General features: G+C 43.7%; 1 protein-coding gene across 1 annotated transcript in view; it reads right to left on the bottom strand.

Annotated features, from left to right (window-relative positions):
* The window catches only part of LOC149452039 (HEAT repeat-containing protein 1-like), a gene marked incomplete at its 3' end in the record, with an annotated part of 102,092 nt that overhangs the window by 1,330 nt on the left and 76,309 nt on the right, over positions 1–24,453 (bottom strand). Inside the window, exons 7-8 of the mRNA XM_089689856.1 lie at positions 13,471–13,682; positions 2,247–2,380 (exon numbers count right to left, since the gene is read on the bottom strand). Coding sequence (XP_089545982.1) covers positions 2,247–2,380; positions 13,471–13,682 — 346 coding nt within the window. The remainder of the gene's footprint in view (positions 1–2,246; positions 2,381–13,470; positions 13,683–24,453) is intronic.

The raw sequence follows: 24,453 nt of genomic DNA, 5'->3' as shown, positions 1-24,453 counted from the left end.
TGATTGACCAATAAGAAGTACGGTCACTCCTGCAAGGAGAGGAGAGAAAGCTGCCTTTATGTTTCCCGCACCGCTCCTGTGCGAACTCAAGCTATGAAAAACCAGGGTTAACACAAGAGCAGTGGGGAAACTACATGCGATTTAGACAGGAATGGCACTGCATTCCTGTTCAAATCGTATGCCATTTTTTGTGGTGTGATTTGCGCCCGTTCATTTTGTATGGGTGCAAATCGCACCGCAAACTATAAGTACTTGGTATCTTAAAGTACTAAACCAAAGTATCGGTACTCAAATTAAAAAAAAAAAAAAAAGTGTATCGGTACATCCCTAGACTCAATACAGAGTAGGTTAGATGAAGGGTTCATAGACAACAAAATCACTGATGAATTTGTCTGTTAGCCTATAAGCTACATACACTATGTTGCCTAAAGTATTTGGACACCCTTCCAAATCATTGGATTCAGGTTTTCCAATCACCTCCATGGCCACAGCTGTATAAAATAAAGCACCTAGGCATGCAGACTTCTTCTACAAACATGTGTTAAAGAATGGGTCGCTCTCAGGAGCTTAGTGAATTCAAGCATGATAGCTTGCCCCCTGTGCAATAAATCCATCCGTGAAATTTCCTTGCTACTAAATTTTCTCTACGATCAACGGTTTGTGGTATTATAACAAAGTGGAAGCAACTGGGAACAGCAGCAGCTCAGCCCACAAAGTGGTAGGCCACGTAAAATGACAGAGTGGAGTGCTGACTCCAGTCTGGCATGCTTTAGCGCACAGTGCGCAGAAGTCGCCAACTGTCTGCAGAGTCAAACTTCATGTGGCCTGCAGATTAGCACAACAGTGCGTAGAGAGCTTCATGGAATGGGTTTCCATGGCCAAGCAGCTGCACCCAAGCCTTACATCACCAAGTGCAATGCCAAGAATCAGATGCAGTGGTATAAAGCACACTATCACGGAACACTAGAGCAGTGGAGTCGTGTTCTCTGCAGCGACAAATCACGGTTCTCTGTCTGGAAATCTGGACGTGTCTGGGTTTGGCGGTTGCCAGAAGAATGGTGCTTGCCAGACTGCACTGTGCCAATTGAAAAGTTTGGTGGAGGGGGGTTTATGGTGTGGTGTTTTGCAGGGGTTGGGCTTTGCCCCTTCGTTCCAGTGAAGGGAACTCTTAAGGCGTCAGCATACCAAGACATTTTGGACAATGTCATGCTCCCAACTTTGGAGGGTTCACAAAGCAAGGTTCATAAAGACATGGATGAGCGAGCTTGGGGTGGAGGAACTTCACTGGCCTGCACAGAGTCCTGATCTCAACCCCATAGAACACCTTGGGGATGAATTGGAGCGGAAACTGCAAGCCAAGCCTTCTAGTCCAGCATCAGTGCCTTCTGGAAGAATGGTCAAACATTCCCATACACACTCTTAAACCTTGTGAACCTTCCCAGAAAAGTTGAAGCTGTTATGGCTGCAAGGGTGGGCCAACTCAATATTGAACCTTACAGACTAAGACTGGGATGCCATTAAAGTTCATCTGTCGGTAAAGGCAGGTGTCCCAATACTTTGGCAATATAGTGTATGTTCTCTTATACTAGTATAACACATTTTCACACTTGCCATGATCTACCACCCCTGCCAACTAACCTACTGAGTCCACATGTGATTATAGTGTTCAAGTAGACCTTTGGTCCCAATGATATTCTGTACATACTGAAGGTGTCTGGTCACTTGTAAATTAGCCTATAGACATATCTGCATTTTGTAAAGCTCAATATTGGGTAAGATTTATTTACACAACTCAGGTCACATTTGTGTCTATATTCTTTGCCATTAGCTGCTGATCCGAGGCCGCAGTATAGTAAGGGTTTAAGCTCTTTGAACTTTTTTAGTTTTGCTTTTAACCACTTCACACCCTTACGATGGTTGAGGTGGTTAAACTGGGAAGATCACTGCAGCTCCAGCCATGATCCCAGCAACAAAAGTTTCATCCAGATGGTGATGCCATGTGCAGAAGGGGCCCAGCAGAATCTTGGTAGCCTTCCAACCTTCTAATGTAAACACAGTGTTTCTAAGCTCTTTGAAGCCAGCTGAGTCTTTGCTGTGATCTGTGAGTACAAATTACTTTACAGCACAGGCAGCTACAGGTCAGGGGTGACTTGTTTTAAACATTACATTTTTGTCAGTAATAAGTTTATAAGTTCATAGCCTGGGCACAAGTGCCTTACAAAGCCGACTGATAGAGATCCACATACCTGCTGATGAGTGGATGATAGTGGAGACCAAATTTAATAGAAGGTATTCTAAAAACGAGGATATGTCATATAAGCTGGATATTTCCTTCAGAACACCGACCAGGTCAGGCACCTTGCAGAGATGAATAAATGGCCTACAGGACAAGAACAGATATGTAGAAAAACAGTTTAGGCACTAAAAAAAATTAAAATTTGTTAGCTTCACTAAATCTATGGGTAACAATTAATGGGTTGATTTTCGCTAGGGACTAAAACAATCAGGCCTGATGCGATGATTTCCGTTCCAGAAGTGCTTCAAACCTTAAAATATTTATTAGTTAATGAAGTCTTCAATTCAAACAGAAGAATTCTTACATAAAACTGACCTTAAGCGATACAGCCACCCTTGCGAATGGCTCCAAATTTTATACTGGCATTTAATCAGGTTTCCACATTTACATTACCCTCAAGGTACTGAGGGGCTCTGAACCTAAGCTATTAATTTAGTGTGTTTACTGGCTGAAGCATCACACACATCTTAAAAGCGTGAACGTAATCGTGAGCATCTTAGAATCCTATGACAAGAGGTTGCAGCACACTCCAAAAAGAACAGGTCAGAAACCTGCAAAGGCAGTACAAAATTTAACTGCAATGATTGCTGAAGGGTAGAAAAGCACATCATTTTTAATGCAATACTTTGCACAAAAACACTACTTTTGGTTTTGTTTTCAGAGTGCAAGAAGGCCCCTTCTAAAAGGAAATGACTTACAACATAACCTGAAGGGGGCCTGGCTTGGACATGGAAGAGCTCCTTACAGACCAATGCTTCTTCAGCCTGCTATGGGGGTCCCCGTGGCTAAATCAGCTTAACTGTGTTTTGTCCCACTGCCGCAGAGCTTCTTCCCAGCCTCGGGGGACTTCCACTGCTGGCTGGGGCTCCATAAATTCTTTCTTTGGTGCGTGCAAACGAGAGGAGAGGGCTCCAAGATTATGCCGGAAAACGGAGCGGAGGCATTACGCCATGGCCACATGCCAGTCTTTAAAGGTTCCAGCGGTATCACCGATCGTATCTCCCAGACTGGTGAGTGACACGGCAGCCCCGGCTTCCCCCTACTCAGTGGCCTCTAAGGATCAGAATCTTTGATATTTATGACATTACAGGGTATAGAGACCTGAAACAGCACATTTGGTCTATCTCCACCAGAGGATCTGGATCGCTTTGCCTGCAGAGGGGAGAAGGCCCTTAAACAAGATATTGCAGTCAGATTCATACCCTGAAGAAATCACGTGATCAGTGACGCAACGTGTCAGGCAGAGCCTAGTGACGTCACTTCCGGTACTGCGCAAGCAGGAATGAGCGATGTGAGGAACCTTTTTGGTTGATGGATATGTACATGCTTGCTATTTCATTATCTTTGTGAGTTCATTTTACATTTGAATAAAACAGTTTATTTTTATGGGGTTGCACTATGATCTGTTCTCTTTCCTCTTGATCATATACCATCCCATTGGGAATCCTTGAGTCCGTTCTCCTAAAGGGCCAGGATCAAGGAAATAGCCACTAAAGGTCAGCAGTAAACCAGCAGAAGTCGATCATTGCTTTTAAGTGTTTGTGACCTACCTTATAGGTCAAGGAAAAAAGGAGAGTGTATGGTACACTTATTCAGTGATGGGAAACGCTATGGATTAATTTGCACGGTGGAGAAAAGCGAATATTGGATTTTTGCATCTTGGAGCACATTTTATTTTTTCTTAATGAAAGTGAGTGCGTGTAGTTTTTTAAAAATAGCAATGCACTACGGTATATATTGTTTTTTTCATGCATGGCTTTGGAGCTAAGATTCAATGAAGATCAAGCACGTGGAAGGAATATCAAGGTGAACAGGGAGTGGGGCTACAATCCAAGCATGTTTTTGGAATTTTTGGATGATAGCGCAACATTAGGACTTATTTGTTGGATTGGACTGATAACTTCACATTTGATTTTTTGAGGATTGTTTGTGTTTGTTTTTAAGATTTCTGTTTCACATTGAGGAGTTAGCGCATCACATTTTTTGTCTAATTATTTAATTTGAGAGTACACTTGGCTAGTGAGTGCAGCAATGTCCTCCTTCCTTCATTTTACCTAGGGTGTAGCAGTGCACAAGATTATATTATTTGCAGTCAGATACTACTCATCTTAGCAATAGGCTGGAGACACCTATCCCTATACTATCAACACTTTGAGATAAATGTGCAGGATAGGACCAGAGGAAAGAGATCCTCCTTTGCCAATCAGGTGATAAGAACCACAGCCGCCGTTCCAATATCCGTATTCTGGGGCTGCCAGAGGCCACAGTGGCAAAAGAACATTCTACCTATGCTGTCCCGCCACACATTACATGCAACACAGGGTTCAAAACCCTCTTTTGGATGCCCTATGTGCAGCCGGCACCACATATAGGTGGGGGTGCCCCTTTAGCCTCCATGCAGAAAAGGGATGGCAAATCTGCATTATTAAGCACTAAAGATGATCTTCCACCCATTGTTACTCAGTCGGACCTTACCCAGATGGACTTTCCTGATTGGTGCTACTCTACCGACATCACTGTGCCCTCGGCTCCTCTACCCTGGCTACCTGCAAGATCCAAGGGCCGATACAGAGGTCACAAATTCCCTTTGTCTGAAACCCCACCTCTTGCTCCATCCAGGGGTGACTGAGGGGCTGCTATCACCTTTTCATCCTTGAACCATGCATTCACTTGTTCTTGCCTACTCATCAACTCCTGAACTGACAGTCCTACAGGACTCTGTTATTGTTTTCTCCAGGGGCGGTGTCAGGGAAGGCCTGCCCATAGTGCAGGTAAAGTTCCGCGGTGCACAAATAGGCGCATGCGCAGAGTCCTTACCAGTCAAACAGATGTGCAGGTACTTGCACATATGCAGGCGCGAGCCTGTCACTAATGCTGGCGCCAAAAGGGCTATTTAAATTGGCTGCAGTAGTTGTCCCATTGCCGTATGGCCTTTTCTTTGCTCGTGTTCCCCGATTCCTGTGATTGACTCCTGATACGGAACCAGCCTGTTCCTGATCTCTGCTTGATTGCTTCCTGCCCTGACCTCTAGCTTGTCTTGGATTATTATTCCGTCTCTGCTCCTGTCTGATTGATCTTCTGTTGCTGACCTGGCCTGTGACCTGACTACTCTTCCTCCTGCTGCTGTAAGCCAAATCTGCCTGACCGATACCGAACCCGGCTCATCTAACCCTGCATCCTCAGCAAGCTGCGCTCTAGTATACATCCATCCCGCATGGCTACATCAGAACCCTGCTCCTTGCCTGCAACTCATCAGCTCACCTGCTATTACCGGACTGATCTCAGGCACTCATACCCCACCGTGCCCCTGCGACCGCTGTCTCACATCAGCAGTCCTTGAGCCGGAGTTGTACGGGAAGCCTGCCATCACGTCAGGCTCACGATCCAGGTACGTGATGGGCGGTCTGTCTGGGTGGTGGGGGGACTCTCCCCTTCCCACTCTCTCCCTGGATCCTCTTGGCTCCCTTGTGTCCCCTCTCTGATGCCGCACTGCTTGGTTTTGAATGTGTGTCAGGCTAGTATACAGTGTCTCTCTCTCTCAAAATATTTTGTTTTTGTTTTGAGACACGGGCACAATTTTATACTTTTGACTCTGTATGCCACCAGAATAAACTCAAACGAAACAATCCAAATGAATTTGAAGTGCAGATTTTCAGCTTTAATTCAAGGGGTTGAACATAAATCTCAAGAATCAATTTTAGAAACTGCAACCATTTTTACGTACAGTCCCTCCATGTTCAGGGACGCAAGTGTAATTGGACAAAAAAATATAAATAAAAATGTTATTTAAGCTTTTGTTGAGAATAATTTACTGGCAATAAATGCCTGAATTCTGGAACCCATGGACATTACCAAAGACTGGGTTTCCTCCTTTCTGATGCTTTGCCAGGCTCTGACTGCAGCTCTCTTTAGTTGTTTTGTTTGTGGGTCTTTCTGCCTTTAGTTTTTCCTTCAGCAAGTGAAATGTATGCTCAATTGGTTTGAGATCAGGTGATTGACTCAGCCATTGCAGAATATTCCACTTTTCCTTCAAAAGCTACTGGGTTGCTTTTGCAGTGTGTTTTAGATCATTGTCCATCTGTACTGTGAAGCGCCGTCCAATCAACTGTGCTGCATTTGGCTGAACCTGGGCTGACCGTATATCTCTAAACACTGCAGAATTCATCTGGCTGCTTTTTTTTTTTTTTTTTTTTTTTTTTTACATATTATAGCTTTAATTTATCATACAAATCTGTTTCAAATCAACATCTTAAAATACAAAAATCTATACTTATTTAGAATAACTCCAACATTTACCCCCCCCCCCCCCCCCACCTCTTGCCTGTCCTTCTGCTTACGTCTTGATCTTTTGTTAATTTATCTTATTATTTCTCCTCATCTTTTCCCATCTCCTTATTTAATTTTCTTTATTGTCCTACACTCCAACCACTTCTAAAAATCTTTCATTTTTGAAAATATACCATCCTTCCCAGATCTTTTTAAAATTTTCCATTTTATCCTCATCTATATGGCAGAATTCTTCCATCCTATGTATATACTCAACTCTTTCCATCCAGTCCTTTATTTTTGGGCCTTCTGTTTGCCAATATTTATGAATAGGACTTTTAGCTGAATTTAAAAGATGGAACAATATCATTTTTATATTGATTCTCAGACCGCTTTGATTTATGAAATAGGCAAACCCACGAATCCATCTGTACACTATTCCTCTGGATATTTATATATATAAATAAATAACTATCTCCCTCCAAAACTCATGTATTTTGGGGCAGTCCCACCAGATAAGTGCCACTGTACCTTTACTCACACATCCTCTCCAGCACTGGGATGAGATCTCTGGCCTTAGTTTTTTTGCATCACATTAGGAGTATTATACCATCTAACCAGACATTTACAATTCATTTCCACTATATTCATCGCTCCATGTGTTAATCTAAACATTTTACTTTTTTGTTGCTCATTCAATTTTGTTCCAAGCTCCGTTTCCCACTTTTCCAGGAATTTTTGGGGTACCGATCCCTCCATTTCAGTAAGTATTCTGTAAATCCTAGAGGTAGTGTGTGTGTTCTATTTGTACTCAACAGTTGTTCTAAAGGATACATTTCTTCCTCAAGCCTTAGTGGTTGTGGGAGCTTTGAAACAAAATGTCTTATTTGACCATACCACCACTAATCTAGCGTAGAAAATATTTCCTTCGTATTCCTCAAATCATATAAAGAGCATACCACCCCTTTATCCAGAATATCTTTTAAATGTGCATTTCTATCAATAATCCATTTCCCTGAGCCATTGCCATTCCCGGGTGGAAAAATTGTTGTTCCCGCCAAAAGGGACTGACAGTGAATTAAACTTCCACTCCTTCTGCTTGTGTAATTCATCCCAAAAATACATTCCGTGTCAAAATATTTGTATCCTCATTTCACGTACGAAATTCCTGTGGTATCCAAATACACTTCTCTAAAAGGTGCCTTACTAAGTGAACTCCCCATTTTTACCCAGCTTCTCCTTTGTGCATTATGTATCCACTCTACAATTCGTGATAACACCGAATTATAATATCTCTAGAAATCTGGCATATTTAATATTCCCTTTTTTTTATTACTACATAAAACTTTGTATTTAACTCTTGGTTTCCTGTTAACCCACACATACCCGAGTATCTTTTTTTTTTTTTTTTTTTTTTTAGACACCTAAAAAAAAAAAAAAGACCCCGGAAGAGATATTGGGAGCATATTCAATTTATATTTAAAAAAAAAAAAAAAAAAAAAAACTTTTGGTACTGTTATCTTAATTATATTTATCCAACCTATCCAGGACTGCTTTCCCATAGAAGCTTTCCTCATTTCCTTCTTTAGCTCATTTATTAGTGGGATATAATTTGCCCGATATAAGTTTCTTGCAGACGATGTTAATTTTATTCCCAAATTCTTTAGTTCTTTTTCTCTCCATTTAAAGGGGAATCCTTTCTGTAAGATTTCTCAGCCTCTGTAACATTTATATTTAAGATCTCGCTTTTCGAGGGGTTGATTTTAAGGTTAGATAGCTTTGTATTCTTTTCAGTTTTCTCATTAAATTTGGTATTGTTAATCTGGGGTTTGCTATATAAAACAGCATATTATCTGCAAAAGGCAGCCACTTTATGTTCTGTATCCCCCATCTGCATTTCCTTGACACCTATGCTATTTCTAACAGTGGCTAATAAATGTTCCAAGGAGATCACAAATAGCAACAGGGATAGGGGACATTCCTGTCTCTGGTCCATTGTACATCCTAAAAAAATTTGGATAGTGAGTCGTTTACTTTTACCACAGCTGAGGGAGCCCTATATAGCTCTTTTATCCACTGCATCATTCTAGGCCCGATTGCTAATGTTCTCAGTATAATCTATCATAAAACTCCCAGAACCTCTCCTTTTTTTTTTTTTGGAGAATAAGTAATGTTCTTAAGCTATTCTCTTTTCCCTCTCTACCCGAGACGAATCCCACTTGGTCTAAGTGTATCCAGTCAGATATCAGCTCTTTCAGCAATGTTTTATTTCCACCTTCGGATTTTGTAAGATAGTCTCGTTTAATCTCCATGTTTGTTTTACTCTGTTCCCCTCTAAACCGTAGTCTCATTGTAACAGGAGCATGGTCCGATATATATTACATCTATATTAGTTTTCACCAAAGACTCCAAGAATATGTTTGATCAACATATAATCCAGTCTTGAATACATGCTGTGCACCGCATAGAAGAAGGTATAGTCCCTTTCCTTTGGATGATCAACCTTCCAAGCATCCATCAGCTGACATTGATATAGCCTTTTATTTTTTATTTTTATTAATATTCCTTCGAGTCCTCTCTCTCTCTCTCTCTCTCTCTCTCCCCTGGTGCATGAGGAGGGATCCATTCCTGGGTCCATGCAAAAATTTAAATCACCTGCCACAAATCACACTACCCCTTTTAAAGTCTAAGTTTTGCCAAAATTCCTTCCAAGTATAGTGTCAGACTTTTATTAAGGCAGTATATATTCACTAATGTACACTCTCTTCCCTGCATATTCCCTCTTAGAAATAATGGCCTGCTGGGTCTACCAGCTTTTCGTCCAGAGTAAATTTTATATCGCCACTCCCTTTTGAACGTCTTATTGGTGGGTCTGTGTAGTACCAGGTGGGAAGATATTTAGAGTATAACTTAATGTTTCAATCCTGGGATATATGTGTCTCCTGTATGAACACCACTTCAAAAGATCGGTATATTTTCCTTAAGATCTTATGCCTTTTTGCTGGAGTTGTCACCAGAATATACACAATGCTTAAGGATCCCTGGTCCTTGTGACCAACGTGCCCAGCTTAGCACTTAACCTGGAGACCAGAAGGTCTATGCAGTGTGGACAGTTCATCAGTGTGGAGATCCTCCCACACAGAATGATTTCCTGGGCCTAAACATTGTCCAGAATTCCCCAGCCTGTTAAGCTGGTGACCATCATCGGGATCCTACAGGATAAAGGGAGGTACAAATTTTCCCAATTCCAACATCAGTGTAGAAATTCACCAGTCACAAGACTATCTTGTGTTTGGTATTAACGGCAACAAGGGATCCCAACTGCATCCTCTTGTTCCATTTCACTGATACATTCTGTTGGAGAGATCTGCACAAAGGGCACTCCTCCAAAGAAAAACTACAAACTTTCTCATAACTCTCATGCAAAAAAAATTGAGAATTTTCAGATCATCAAAGCCTTAGGGAGGAAAATTTGTGAGGAGAGAATCCTCTCTCGTCAAGCGACAAGCACTGACTTTAAGGCTTCGACATACAACAGCTGCAATTGATGGTGGCTAAAAGCTGTTACTACCAGCATGCCTAGAATAAAGACACCAGACATTTCTCCAAGGCATCCTTACTAAACCCAAGAGCCTGCATGCAATATTTCTGGTCTCCCACAGTACACAGAACATGGAAGTGTTCGTAAATATAAACTGCTAAATACCTTTTCTCATCAGCAGATAGAGCAGTCTTGTGACTTCTATCAGTGTTCAGCAGAGCACTCGTTAAAGCTTGCAGGAGGAGTTTTCTTTCTGCTCCAGGAGGATGCAAAACCCTGGACCTCTGTTTGTACAGTGCCGATTGGCTCTGTGCTGATCACATGCACTCTTCCAAAAAAAAAAAACCCTCTAGTAATACACACTAAACTGAGCATGTGCAGAATGGCTACAGTTCATTCTGTCTCATCAGTAGATAAGATGTGGACATTTGAACAAGAGGACAACCAGAGAAGTCAGGATCAAACAGCCTTTTTTACACAATGCAGAGGATTAACCCTTTAGGTTCCAAAGTGAGTATAAAGAGCATGCTTTAGTGCATATACAGTGATTTTACTGTTGTGGGTTTAGTAACCCTTTAAATACTGGGACCTTGTCCACTGGGCACATGAGGGTCCTAATGGATATAAGAGACTGAAGGCACCACTAGATTTTATTGTGAACTCACTTTCCATGTGGTATTGGTGCGTGACCTTGTTTGACAGGGTGAACACTTTGTGGGTGAGCTCAGTCTGCATAAAAAATATCCTTTAAATGAGGATGTGCGGGGAAGGACTGGGGATGCAGTGGCAGACTCAGTGATTCCTATCCTGTAACCCTTGAAGTGAAGGACTCGAAGCAGAAACTTAATTATTCTGGACAACTTCCACACACACAAAAAAAAAAAATCTGTCTTTTTTTGGTCTGAGATAACGCTGACCCTAGGGTTCTTCTGGAGCCTAACCCTGCTTCAGTGCTCTTTTCTTGGGATAAGTTTGTCAGTCTCTACTTTGTCCTCCACAATAATGAAGGGGAGGGCTTCAGGTTTTGACCACAGCGGTCCATACCAGCAAGTATTCTGGAAAGCTGCTGTTGAAACTCAGTGATGGATAATTCTTAATTGTCACAGGGACTGGAGGAAAAAAAGTGCCCTGGATGCAGCATGGTACCAGATAGGTGGAGGGAGTTAAACCTGCATGGAAAAACTGACCCCAGGGAAAATATTCCACAGGGAGCTGCGACAAGGTTCCCTCCTATCAAAAAAGGACCCCTTGCAAAATTTCTTGGTCCAACCCTAGCAGCTCTTGAGATCTGGTAGCACTTTGGTGATTTAGTTATGCTATAGTTGTAGCATATGAAAACATTTGACCCTCTTGACCTTGGACCATCTTCCTGAAAGCCCAACGAGGACCTGACCAGGTTAAACATCCACCCTCTGTGCCCTCAACTTCCACAGATGGGCACCCCAGCTCCAGGCACTGGATTCTATTGTGCCCTTCTGGCACCCACTGGGCTTAGGTCTGCCCTCTGGATCTATCCACCAACGTAGTGAAGCCCTTTACAAGGGGAGCTGAACTGCGTGGTGATTGACAGAACCTTTGCAAGGAAAAAAAAAAACCTATTCACTAGAGTGGATTGAATTAAAGAAAAAAAAAAATGGGCTGTGCTGGAACCAGATTACTTTTGCTTGTTGATGAGCCAACCCAGCTTTTCAGGAGTGAAGGTTACTTTCTGCAGGTCTTCCAAAATGCCCTCTTCTATTGGAGTTTACAGAAGAATGTCATCCAGGCAGAGGACGACAGGCAACGTAGCCAGGGTTGCCTTAGGAGTCTAAAACCCTACATGAAATGGGGGTCGAAATCCCAGAACAAAAAAACTGCAGAAAAGCCTCACAGATCAGCATCAGGAGGAAGCCCTAAGTTCCAATGGCTATCCGTCAAACAGAACAAGTTTTACGCTGCCTTGCAGTTAGGAAATATCATCTAAACTGAGGGACAAGGGTGTGAGTGGGGTTTTCACAATGTGTCTCATTGTGTTTACTGTTAAGAAGGAGCTAATCACTGCTCAAGGTTGCGGTCATGGATTAATGTTAGAGAAAGGCCAGTTCGAGATGCAAGCTTCCAAGTCCATTAGAAAATGCGGCAACATATACTGGGATGCCCTTGCAATTAGAATGAAGGCCTGAAGGAAAATATAATTTTGATGTTTTTGTTGGGCCACAGGAAACAAATATTGAGACTAAGTGACTAAGCTCTTAATTGTGGATGCGTTTCCTGTTTTAGGTAGGAGTCTCATTCTGTCCTGGAAGTTGATTTGGCAAAGCACCGTCAAGGCCAGGCACCTTTTACATGTAAAGGATGCTAGAACCCTTCCAACCAAGAAGCACAGAAGTGAACTTCTAAAGACTTACATCAAAGTAAGCCTTCAACATTTGGGTGGTAAACTTTTAGCCAAACAGATTTAAGTGATTTCAATATAGTAGGGATAACAGAATTACTCAATGTGCTGTCTCAGCACCCAGGCTTCAGCAGCCATGCTGTTAAAGCCGGTGGTTGAGAAGCAGGGTGCAAGATGGGGTCTTACCAGTAAGTAGCTGTCACAGGCCACCAAGTCTTTCTTCAAGAAACAGTGCATGATGTATTTTAATAGCTTTTAGTGAATTGCAAAAAATGGTTTAAAAAAAAATGCTATGAGCAGTTTTACCGTTGATGTTAAAGCGGTCGATACAGTTTCATGAATTGAGCCTACTGCGCCTGAGTGCGATCAAGGAATGGGCCCTTTTTCTACCTGGATATCATTAGACCTGCAACAATACCTTTGGGGCACCAAGTCCGCAACTGCTGCAGAGGCTCAGCCCCTACAATGATGGCCAGGAACATGAGACCACTGCACCCCGTGCTCCCCCCAACAGTCTTCATAACCAGGTAGTTGAAGTCATTGTGAAGAGTGGTCCAGAGCTCTGCAGCTCCAAAGCAACTACTGTGACAAGTAGTCTAGGAACACAAGTTCCAAGCATTTCAGGCATGCTTCAGCTGTATTTAAAGCAGGGTTGTTGCAGGGGCTTTACAACCCCAATTCCAAAAAAAACTGTAAAATCTACATTAAAAAATGTTAATCGCTTCCAATTTCCTATTCCAAAGAGGTGATCGGAGCCATTGCTGTCTCTGGTCACCTCTATGGTCAGATGGCGGAAGCACCAGCTGGTCTCCTAATGGGACGGGAAAACCCAAAAGAGCCCGAAAGCAGCAGGGGGATTCCAGGACTGCCATTCAGATTGCGGTTATTGATTTAAGCTGACCATCAGCTCTAAAAATACCTTGCTGGTTCACAAGTAGTTAATGAACAACAGAGAAATAGAAATAAACACTTTTTATACACCTGGTCACTTACTTTTTTCCCACATCCAAGGATTGTTGAGTCTGCAGAAGTATAATTAGACATCCCACACCTTCTCGGAGAAGAGACGGAGTTTTGAGTAGTGTTCTACTGACCTGCGATGCCAGGGCATTTATCAGAGAAGGCGCTATAATCGACTTTGTTGCCAACTGGCAGATTATGATGAATGTGGAAGATTTGTATTCCACTAAGGAAGTCTTTAACCCCTGGAACAGAAAACATACTGATTAGACTACAACTCATGTCTAAGTGAACCTGTGGTTTTGGTGGTGTAAAACTAAAGCTGGCCATAAATGGACTGAAATTAAGCTGGTTCAGCAGGGACTGGACAATTTTTGTTCCATCTATGGTTGTTCACGTTCAGGAGTAGTTGATTTAATGACTGACTTCTCAAGAACGTGCTTGTTAGTAAGTTTGTGTTCAATCCGCCCCACTGCCAGAATACGATAGCCCAGCAGGGCTCTATTCACCTCAAATCTTAATGTCAGTTGATTAAAACCAAACATTAAATCCACTCCCAAAGTCTCCACAAAAGTTTAAGTGAAAGTTTGGACAAAAATAAAAATCCGTACATCTCTGGAGCAAATTTTCCCCTTGCTTTGTATGTTTGTTGGTCACATGCAAAATCTACCTGGCTCCGAGCTTTGTTTGATCAGGTAACTGGCAGCGCTAATCACGCTGCTTTTGTTTTTCATTGCACCAGAGCCAATATCTTCTGAACTACAGAAAACCTTCCCTTTTGTTACGAACATAAGGAGAGGGGCTGGTGTTCTGTAGAATAGCAGAATGGCATTTTACTGGACTTGCAGCATTTTTAAAGTAAAAAATGGAGAAAATGAATGTAAAGATTTATTTTGCACTATTCACAGTATACTGAAGTCGACTTGGGTGCCATGTTAAATTGGCCAAAAAAAAAATGGATTTTTGATTGTTCTGGAACACAGAGTAGCTCTACTACTCTTATTATACCTTACTTACATGGATGACCCTAAAGCAATGCACATTAAGGGCCAAAAAACTTCTGCAGCAGCCTACAAAACACAGACCAAAAGCAGCGTTATCAGCAGCTCCTACATCCACCTAGTAAAATCTTGCAAAAGTGAACTGAAAACCATGTTGCAGCCTTGCAGACTTGAATCACTGAAAGAAAAGCTGATGAATGCAATGTTAAATTAGTAGGTTTAAATAGCCATGTGACATTCTTTGGCCATTCAAGACGACCCAAATAGCAAGCCTGATTTCCTAACCATGGCAGTCAAAGAGAAAATGATAAAGCTGAAATGTATCCTCGACTGCTGAAAAGTCAAAAATATGGCCCACAACATACTTGTTAGGATGAAATTCCTGAGCCTCACACCAGGCCTCATAGGATTTCCAGATCCTATGGTAATCTTCCTTGAAGTAGCCTTCCTGGTTCTCAAAAATCACAGGGATAAACTGCATCTGACACGCCTTTGTCCTTCAAAATTCTGGCTTCAATAAAGGATGGAAGATTGGCCCTTTCCAAAGGAAATCTGCCGCGTCCTCCAGCATGTTCCCTTTGTTAGAATATCATGTTCTCCTGGGCCAAGCTGGTGTGAAGGCCAAATTCCCTGTACTAAAGGTGATCAAGCACTACCTCCCTAACCTGTGAGTCTGGTGTCTGGCCTCAACAACTTGCAAGAAAAGGGGGAGAACAGACCTCAATCACAACCTTTGGAGAACCATGGATGCAAAGGCAGCGGAGAGACCAAACAACCACGTCCCCTGTCTCATCAGAACATTCTGCTGCAGAGTTCTGGAACTGAACAAAGGAAACTGCCTTGAAAGGCCACCATCTTGCCCAATACTCAATGCAGAGACAAATCAAGGATACCTCAGGACTCAGAAAAGCCACCTGATTTTGTAATGTAAGGCATTACTCTGGAGGGAATCTCCTTTGCCTCGACAGGGGTAATGCCAGATATTTCAACTACTGGACTGGAACAAATTTCTGATTTCTGGAGATTGTGGACCTATCCAAACGTGTCCAGAGTGTGCACTGTATTGTTCCTTTAAAAGCAGAAGTACCCCAGAACAAACACACCTGGGTCCTTAGGAGGCCCTGAATAGGGCCAAAGACCTTTGGAAAGACCAAACTGTACAGCCACGAATGAAGAGGAGGAAGGAAAAAGACTCAGGGAAATCTCCACACGTGTGTGTGTGTGTGTGTGTACATACATATACACACATACATACATACATATATATACACATATACACACACACACACACACACACACACACACACATATATATATACATATACACACACACGCGTGTGTGTATACTGTACATATATAAAACACACATACATGAATACAAACAATATTGCCAAATGTATTGGAATGCCTGCCTTTAAATGCACATGAACTTTAATTGCATCCCAGTCTTCGCCCATAGGGCTCAGCATTAAGTTGGTCCACCCTTTGCACCTATAACCGCTTCAACTCTTCTGGGAAGGCTGTCCACAAGGTTTAGGAGCGAGAATATGGGAAGGTTTGACCATTCTTCCAGAAGCGCATTTGTGAGGCCAGGCACTGATGTCGGACGAGGAGGCCTGGCTCGCAGCGTCCGCTCCAGTTCATCCCAAAGGTGTTCTGTTGGCTTGAGGTCAGGACTCTGCAGGCTAGTCAAGCTCCTCCACCCCAAACTCGCTCATCCATGTCTTTATGAACTTTGGTTTATGCACTGGTGCACAGACATGTTGGAACAGGAAGGGGCCACCCCCAAACTGTTCCCACAAAGTTGGGAGCATGAAAATTGTCCAAAAAGTCTTGGTATGCTGACACCTTAAGAGTTCCCTTCACTGGAACCAAGGGTCAAGCCATTGAAAGCCCTGAAAAAACAACCCCACACCATAATCCCCCCTCCACCAAACTTTACACAATGCAGTTAGGTAAGTACCGTTCTCCTGGCAACCGCCAAACCCAGATACATCTAACGATTCACCAGCCAAAGAATCGCGATTAGTCACTCCAGAGAACATTTCTCCACTGCTCTAGAGTCAAGTGGCTGTGTGCTTTACACCACAGCATCTGACGCTTTGCATTGCACTTGGTGATATAAGGCTTGGATGCAGCTTCTTGGCCATGGAAACTCATTCTATGATGCTCTCTACGCACTGTTGTGCTAATCTGAAGGCCACATGAAGTGTGTGCTTCAGCATGCACTGACCAGACAGATAACCAAGGCTGAAATACCATCTTATCCCTCTTTGTAACAAAAAGTGATGCTCATATGAAAGAGCTGGATGTTCCAAATGGAGGCTTTTGCAGGGCTTACAAGATTAGATTAATTTGTAGTGTCAGTGGAGATCCAGCAGGTGTAACTCCTCACATAACCCCCTGGATGAAGGAACAATCCATGAAAAAGGAAGCCAATGGAAGTTAGAGTGTGGCTAAAGTAGAAATCGGACACCTCACAGTACTCACGGCAGAGTCTGGACACAGATCCACTTCTGGCTTGCCCCAGTATTGACAAATATGGTGAAAGATATCCGTGTGTAGACACAACTCCCCCTGATCCATGCATTGACGTGGCATTCTCCAACTAGACCCCAAATAGAGTTGTCATATGGGAGAGACTATTCGCCCTGAGCACTAGGATGTTGATGGAAAGTCTGGTTTCCTCCTGAGGCCATAGACCCTGAACTGACAGACCCCCTTCTCCCCCAACCAAATATTGTAGTTGGCATCCGTTGTGATGATCCAATGGAGAGGGAGAAAGGACCTCTTGGACAGCAGTAAGGGAGAATGAAGCCACCAAGACAGACACCCTTGTCAGGCGAGATAGACAAATGGTCCAGTCAAGAGACCCTAGAACCTTTCCATTTGACCAGATTCTGCCGCTGCAGAAGTATGGTATGATGCTGCACAAAAGGTGACTCCTTCAAAAGGAAGGAATCATGAAGCCCAGGACCCTCATGCAAAAGCAGATAGAGACGGTCTGGAGAGAACACAGTCAACTGACATTAAGATGAAATTTCTAAAGTTTCTTTGGTGGGAGAAACGCACTGGTGTCCAGAATAAGCCAAAGCACTCCAAACCAAGGTGGGTGGAGCAGGGTTGACTGCAAAGAATCAGGACTCACCCAAAGTCTCCCAGCGACTGAATCTTGATTGAAACACCATTCCAGGCCCAATGCAGACTCTGGTTACAAAAAACCACGGATTTGTAGGAGAACCAACACCCGTACTTTGGTGAAGACCCACAGTGTTGACACAAAATTGGTAATGAAGACTTTGCTACCGTAAACCAGAGAAAACACTGATGGTTGAAGAAGATAGGATGTGGAGTTGGGCATCCTTTATGTCAACTGGTGCACGGAGGCCAACAAATGAACTGATTCCATCCAAAAACGTGCACTTTTTTTAAACAGTGTAAGGCCTTCAGATCCAGAACACCTTCCTTTTACAGTAAAAAAAGAAAAAATGTTTTGTTTTGGTTTTTTTTACTTAACTTTTTTTCCCCATCACATAGAGGAGGAAAAAAGTCCCCTATGTTTTCATAGGGGGGGGGGGGGAGAACAGGTTCTCTTTAATGACATGCAGGGCCTAAAAGATCCTGGATGTCTCCCCTGTGCTCCACTGAAAATAATGCAGATCACTCACAAATTAATTTGTTTAGGTATTAATGTCTTGATTAGATGTGGTTTAAGTATATAGAATTAATATTATTATACAGTATTTATAAAGCGCCGATAGTTCACTCAGCGCTGTACATTACAAAGGGGGACAGAACATGTGACAGAACAATAACAATACAATGCAAAACATGAGGGGATTGAGGGACCTGCTCTTTCGAGCTTACAATCTAGGAGGGAGGGGATAGCTGTGGGGGATGGAGTGGTAGGAAGAGTGGAGGAGGTCGGCAAGTTAGCAGGGGGTGGGGTAGGCTTCCCTGAAGAGATGGGTTTTCAGGGTGCGCCTAAAGGAGAGGAGAGTAGGTAATAATCTGATGGGTTGGGGCAGGGAGTTCCAGAGGATGGGTGACACCTTGGAGAAGTCCTGGAGGCGGGAATGGGAGGAGGAGACCAGGGAACTAGAGAGAAGGAGGTCTTGCGAGGAGCGGAGTGTGCGTGCTGGGTGGTACTTGGATATTAGGTCAGTGATGTAGTTCGGGGCAGTGTGGTGGACGGCTTTGTACGTCAGTGTTAGGATTTTGAATTTGATCCGTTGTGCAATCGGAAGCCAGTGGAGGGGGGGTGGCGGAGATGGAGCGGTTGGAAAGGTGAATGAATCTGGCTGCCGTATTCAGGATCGACTGAAGTGGGGATACCCAGCGGCGAGGCAGGCCAGTAAGGAGGGAGTTGCAGTAATCGAGTCGTGATATGATGAGGGAGTGGATGAGCTGTTTAGTGGTTTCTGGGGTTAGGAACGTGCGTATTTTGGCGATGTTGCGGAGGTGGAGTCTGCACGAGCTTGTTAAAAGATTGGACTTGGGGCTGGAAGGATAGGTTGGAGTCCAGAATGACACCAAGTACTCTGGCCTGCAGGGCGGATTTGATGGTGGCGTTGTTGGACATGATGGAGAAGTCAATGGGGGGTGGTGTCTGGGCTGGGGGGGAAGACAAGAAACTCTGTCTTGGAGAGGTTCAGTTTAAGGAAGTGGAGCGACATCCAGTCTGATATGTCGCTCAGTAGGTGTGTGATTCGTGCAGAGACTGAGGGGGTGAGGTGGGGGGTTGAGAGATAGATTTGTGTGTCGTCAGCATATAGGTGGTAGTTAAAGCCGTGAGAGTGTATGAGTTGGCCAAGGGAGGAGGTGTAGATTGAGAAGAGAAGGGGCCTGAGGACGGAGCCTTGAGGGACCCCAACAGAGAGGGGGAGGTGGTAGCATTATAGGTAACACTGACAGAGCGTTGTGACAGGTAGGATGAGAGCCAGGAGAGAGCAGAATCTCTGAGGCCGAGGGAGTGTAGTTTTTTTGAGGAGGAGGGGGTGGTCGACTGTGTCGAAGGCCACAGAGAGGTCAAGGAGTAGGAGCATTGAATAGTGGCCATTAGCTTTGGCGGTTAGCAGGTCGTTGGAGAGTTTGAGTAAGGCAGTTTCGGTGGAGTGTAGGGGACGGAAGCCGGCCTGTAGGGGGTCGAGGAGGTTGTTGTCGTTGAGGTGAGAGCATAGACGGGTGTAGACTAGTCGCTCGAGGAGTTTGGATGTAAATGGGAGCAGGGAGATGAGTCTGAGGTTGATTGGGTCATTGGGGTCCAGGGAGGGCTTTTTTAAGTATGGGGGTGATGTGTGCATGTTTCAGAGGGGAGGGGAAAGTGCCGGAGGAGAGGGAGAGATTAAAGATGTGGGTGAGGGAGCGTAGGATGGAGGGGGAGGGAGGTTGTAGGAGTTGTGAGGGGATAGGGTCAAGGGGGCAGGTGGTGAGGCGGGCATCAGAGAGGATCTTGGAGACTTCCTCGATGGTAGTAAGGTCAAAGGTGTGAAGTGTTGGGGGGGCTTCAGTATGAGGAATGAAGGGTGGGGTGGAAGTGGAGGTCAGAGCAGTGGTGGGGCCGTGGGAGAGGGGTGATGAGGGGGTAGCTGAGTGAGGGGGAACGGGGTTGGAGGGAGTTTGAGCAGCGACGAAGTCCCTGCGGGTTATGTCGAGGGAGAGGGGGGATAATGTAAATATGTAAAATAGGTGTGTATGGGAGGTAAATGGGGCATTTATGCACATTTTATAGACTGAAATTAATCTAGGGTACACACTATTTGAAGAATATTGAGATGAGGAAAAAAAAAAAAAAAAAAAAAAGGAATGACCTAAGATTTTTGAGGAAATGTTATGAGGGGAAGGTATGGAACTTTCCCTACTTATCCCTTCTTAATATATGGATTTTTTTTTCCCCTCTCCCCCTCCCTATTTAATTCTTTGAGAATTATCGGGTAGGCAATATATTTTCCCATTACAACATATTGCCATTATATGCAGTAGCGCTATGATGGTAATGTCCCATTGTAAAGAGAATGAACGGAATGGAGTAAATGTGGATGTATGGTGTTTGAGTAGAACGGAAGGAAAGATAATTGACAAGGATGAAAAAATTGTATATTGTATAATGAGTATAGAAATACTGTATAATGAGTATATAGAAAATCTGTTAATATTAGTAAATACAAATATAGGTGACAAATGCGTGTATCATGGAATGTAAGAGGTTTGGGAAAAAGGGAAAAGAGGGCCCAAGTATATCAAACAATTTTTAAGACCCCAGGAAAAATAATATATATGTCTATGAGACACAGCTAAGGAGCACAAAGATTTTTTTTTTAAAAAAACCATGGGTACATTGGTCTTGCCACTCTTACCATACTTCTTATTCGAGGAGTGTCTCGATTATACATTGGCCAGTAGTATGGAAGAATATTAGAGTTAAATGTGACCCTGACAGTCAATATGCATTTGTTTATGCATTACTGTTTGTCATAATGGGGATCTATAATCCCCCACCTACTACTTTGGGGTATTGAAAGAAGCAGTGGGGTTTATGGCACAATATCCAGAAGCTTAAGTTATGTGCTTGGGGGCTAATATGGATAGGCCCAATGAGAGAGAAATATGGAAGTAGTAAGCTAAGTCCTAGGATAGGAGTGGGTACTTTTGGGAGACTGATTAAGGAGGTAGGGATGGATAGACTTATGGTGTTAAGAATCCAGACGTTCGAGGATTTGGAGATCTTTTTATATCCCTTTCCATCTTTATAAAGTTCCATTACCTTTATAACCATTTCTTTTGACAGTTCTTTTCCTGCATCTCTTGACTTATTATCTAGCCTGCTCACTGCATTCACCTGAGAGCTAACAAACTCACTATTTATACACACACTAATTGCAATGTAAAAAGTCACAAATGTGAGAAATTAACCTTTAATTGCAATTTTAACCTGTGTGTCACCTTGTGTGTCTGTACCAAGGCAAACATTCCAGGGTATGTAAACTTTTGATCAGGGCCATTTGGGTGATTTCGATTATCAATATGATTTTAAAAAAAAAGGAGCCAAAACAACTGTGTGATAATAAAATGGTTTCTTACGATCGCCAACCTTAAAACAAAAGACAGTTTTTTGGCAAGATGGGCCATTTTCAATATAAATGCCATAATTTCACGATTTCTGACAGGGTATGCAAACTTTTGAGCACAACTGTATATTAAGAAAATAGACAGGAAGAAGAGGAGTTGTTTGGAATGTGTGCTCAAGCAGAGGCAGCTTATATAGAGAACCACTCAAAAAGAAAAAGAAAGGTGGGAGAAATGTATACAATATAAAAGATAGAAAATGGAAGCCAAATGATAAGAGGAAAATCTTTAAGAATCATCAAAAATATGAGCAAGGGAGTCAAGCTAGTAAATTGCTAGCATTTATAGTTAAACAACAAGCAACTACCCTGGCTGTTCCTAAGGTGAGGAATAAAGAAGGGGAGATTGTGTATACCAGGGGTCCTCAAACTACAGCACGCCAAATCCATTTATCCGGCCCGCCGGGCAAGCCGGAATAAAAAAAATAAATATTTGGAAAACAAAAATGTACCAACAAATAGCTAGGCTGCTCACTGGATCCTTGGCTTCAAAGCCCCTGATTTCACCTACTGCAGCCAGAGGAGCAACAGGAGAGGAGGAAAGCACACCAGGCACAGTGCATTGCAGTGTCCAGAGCATTACAGTGTAATTTCATCAATTATTCATAGTGACTAAACTGGCTTTATGCCAGAGAAGTCTACATCCAACATAAGGAAAACACAGCTGACGGCCCAAAAAATATATACCAGAGACATGTGCCCTTGCATCTTTGGATACAGCTAGGGCCTTCAACTATCGAACGGCCGTTTTTACAGAAATCGCTGGAACATTCTGGGTTTGGTGAAACATTTTTGAAAATGGATTACTATAATTTTTTTTTATAGTCAGCCATGTTTGAATTTCTTGATTAATGGACTATCTCCCACGATAAGGCTATATAGAGGGGATTAGGCAAGAATGCCGGTTAACTCCCCATCTTTTTGCTATAGCAATATAAAATGTTGACCTTTAGGAAATCTTCAAAATTTAAAGGAATACCTTTTGGGGAAGAGGAAGGAAGTTATAGGCCTTTATGCAGACATACTGTATATTACATATGAGAGACATACAAAAAACATTAGTAGAAGCAATAAAAATAGATAAAATTTGGAAACTACTGGGGGTTTAAAAATTAATCGGCAGAAATCAGTTTTGATGCCAATTAAACAAGATGCACAGGGGAATGAGGATTAATGTCCTCTGTTGAGAAAAGTGAATTCATTTAAATTTTTGAGCATCTACATTACTTTAAATCTGAATGAGTTCCTGGCAGCTAATGTGAATCCTCTACTGGAACAGATGAAACGCAAGTTAGGAACATGTACAAAACTAACAATTGTCGGTGGCAGAATACAGTTAATGAAGATGATACGGTTACCTAAAAGTTTTTATGTCTTTTCTCACTCCTCCATTATACCCAAGTATCTTTAGAAAGCTGAATTCACAAGTTATTAATTTTATATGGGCCAATGACAAGACAAAGATTAAAATAACACTTCGGGGGGCGCTCGTGAGCAGCAACCAGGATGGCTGCCTATTAATTTTGTGCCTCGGCCGCCGGACAAATCGGCCATTTTGAGACCCTCAGGGGGGGTCCCTCTGCTTTCTCCCTGGCCCCTTGTCCCTCCGGTACCCTGATGGGTAAAAAAACGCCGACCAGCCGCACCTCCGGTATCCAGAGAACCACGCCGGAGGTTGCGGCCTACCCGCCGGAGGTTGCGGCTGAAGCCGCGGCCTTGATTTTGGGCCGGCCGCCGGAGGCTTCCAGGACCCCGGCCGCTGGTTCGCTGCTCCCGCCGGAGACCGCAGATGAAGCCCCGGCTGCGATTTCGGGTACCCCGCCATCACTATCTGCGGGTGAGATGGATCCTGGTAGGATGGAAGACCTGGCATCAGAGCCATCCCTGCAGTCTCCCATCCCATCCCTGCGGGATGCAGAGCTCCTGCGCCGCTTCAAATGCATGCTGCAGTCGGAATTGTGCTCCGCTACCTCCAAGCTGGCCGACCGTCTTTCGCGGGAAATTCGGGAGTTGGGTAACCGAACGAACGATCGAGGATAAAATGGACGCTGCGGCCACGGTCATTGAAAATCACGAACAGTATTTGTGCGACCTCAAGAAAAAATTGGTGGACGCGCTGTTACAGCTTGAGGATTTAGAAAATCGTTCCCGCAGTGGCAATTTGCGGTTAAGGGGTATCCTGGAAACGGTCACGGATCTTACTTCCACCGCTACTGCTCTGTATCAGGAGCTGACACCCGCTATTCCCATTGACCGGCTCGAATTTGACCGCATACATCGCGCTTTGGGCCCCAGACGACCAGATGGGCCCCCGAGGGACATTATCATCAAGTTTACTTATTACCGCACTAAGGAAACTATCCTCTTGGCGGCCAGAAATAACCCTGATCTCAGCTTCCAGGGGCATCGCTACCAGCTTTTCGCGGACCTCTCCCAGACCACTCTTCAGAAGCGCCACCAGTTGAGGCCCTTTACTTCGGACCTGGTGAAACACAGTATTAAATACGCCTGGGGCTTTCCGTTCCACCTCACCTTCACCTACCAGGGCCGCAGTCGCTCTGTGACTACGCCGGAGGAGGCCCATTCTCTCCTGGAATCGTTACACCTTCTTTCACCGGATGCTGCTGATCGGAGCCCAGCTCATTCGTCTGGATCTCCAGCGAGGCCGCTTCCTCCGGGCCACATCTGGGAGCGGTCGTCCAACAGGAAGAGGGCCCTCCCTCAGACCTCTTCGCGATCAAGTCCTTCCTGTTCTTCTCCAGGCAGAAGATGCGTTTTGGACCTCCCACGTATCGTCTCACCGATGGACTTTTCTGACGGGACTGTGAGTTTGGCCCTTCGGGCTTTCCCAGTTTGTTGGCATTCCAGGTTGGGACTGCTCCAGCTTGCTC

Source organism: Staurois parvus, unplaced genomic scaffold (genome assembly GCF_062004578.1).
Source record: "Staurois parvus isolate SC_StPar_1 unplaced genomic scaffold, SC_StPar_1.0 ptg000501l, whole genome shotgun sequence".
Taxonomy (NCBI): domain Eukaryota; kingdom Metazoa; phylum Chordata; class Amphibia; order Anura; family Ranidae; genus Staurois; species Staurois parvus.
This window is presented reverse-complemented; position numbering and strand designations above follow the sequence as displayed.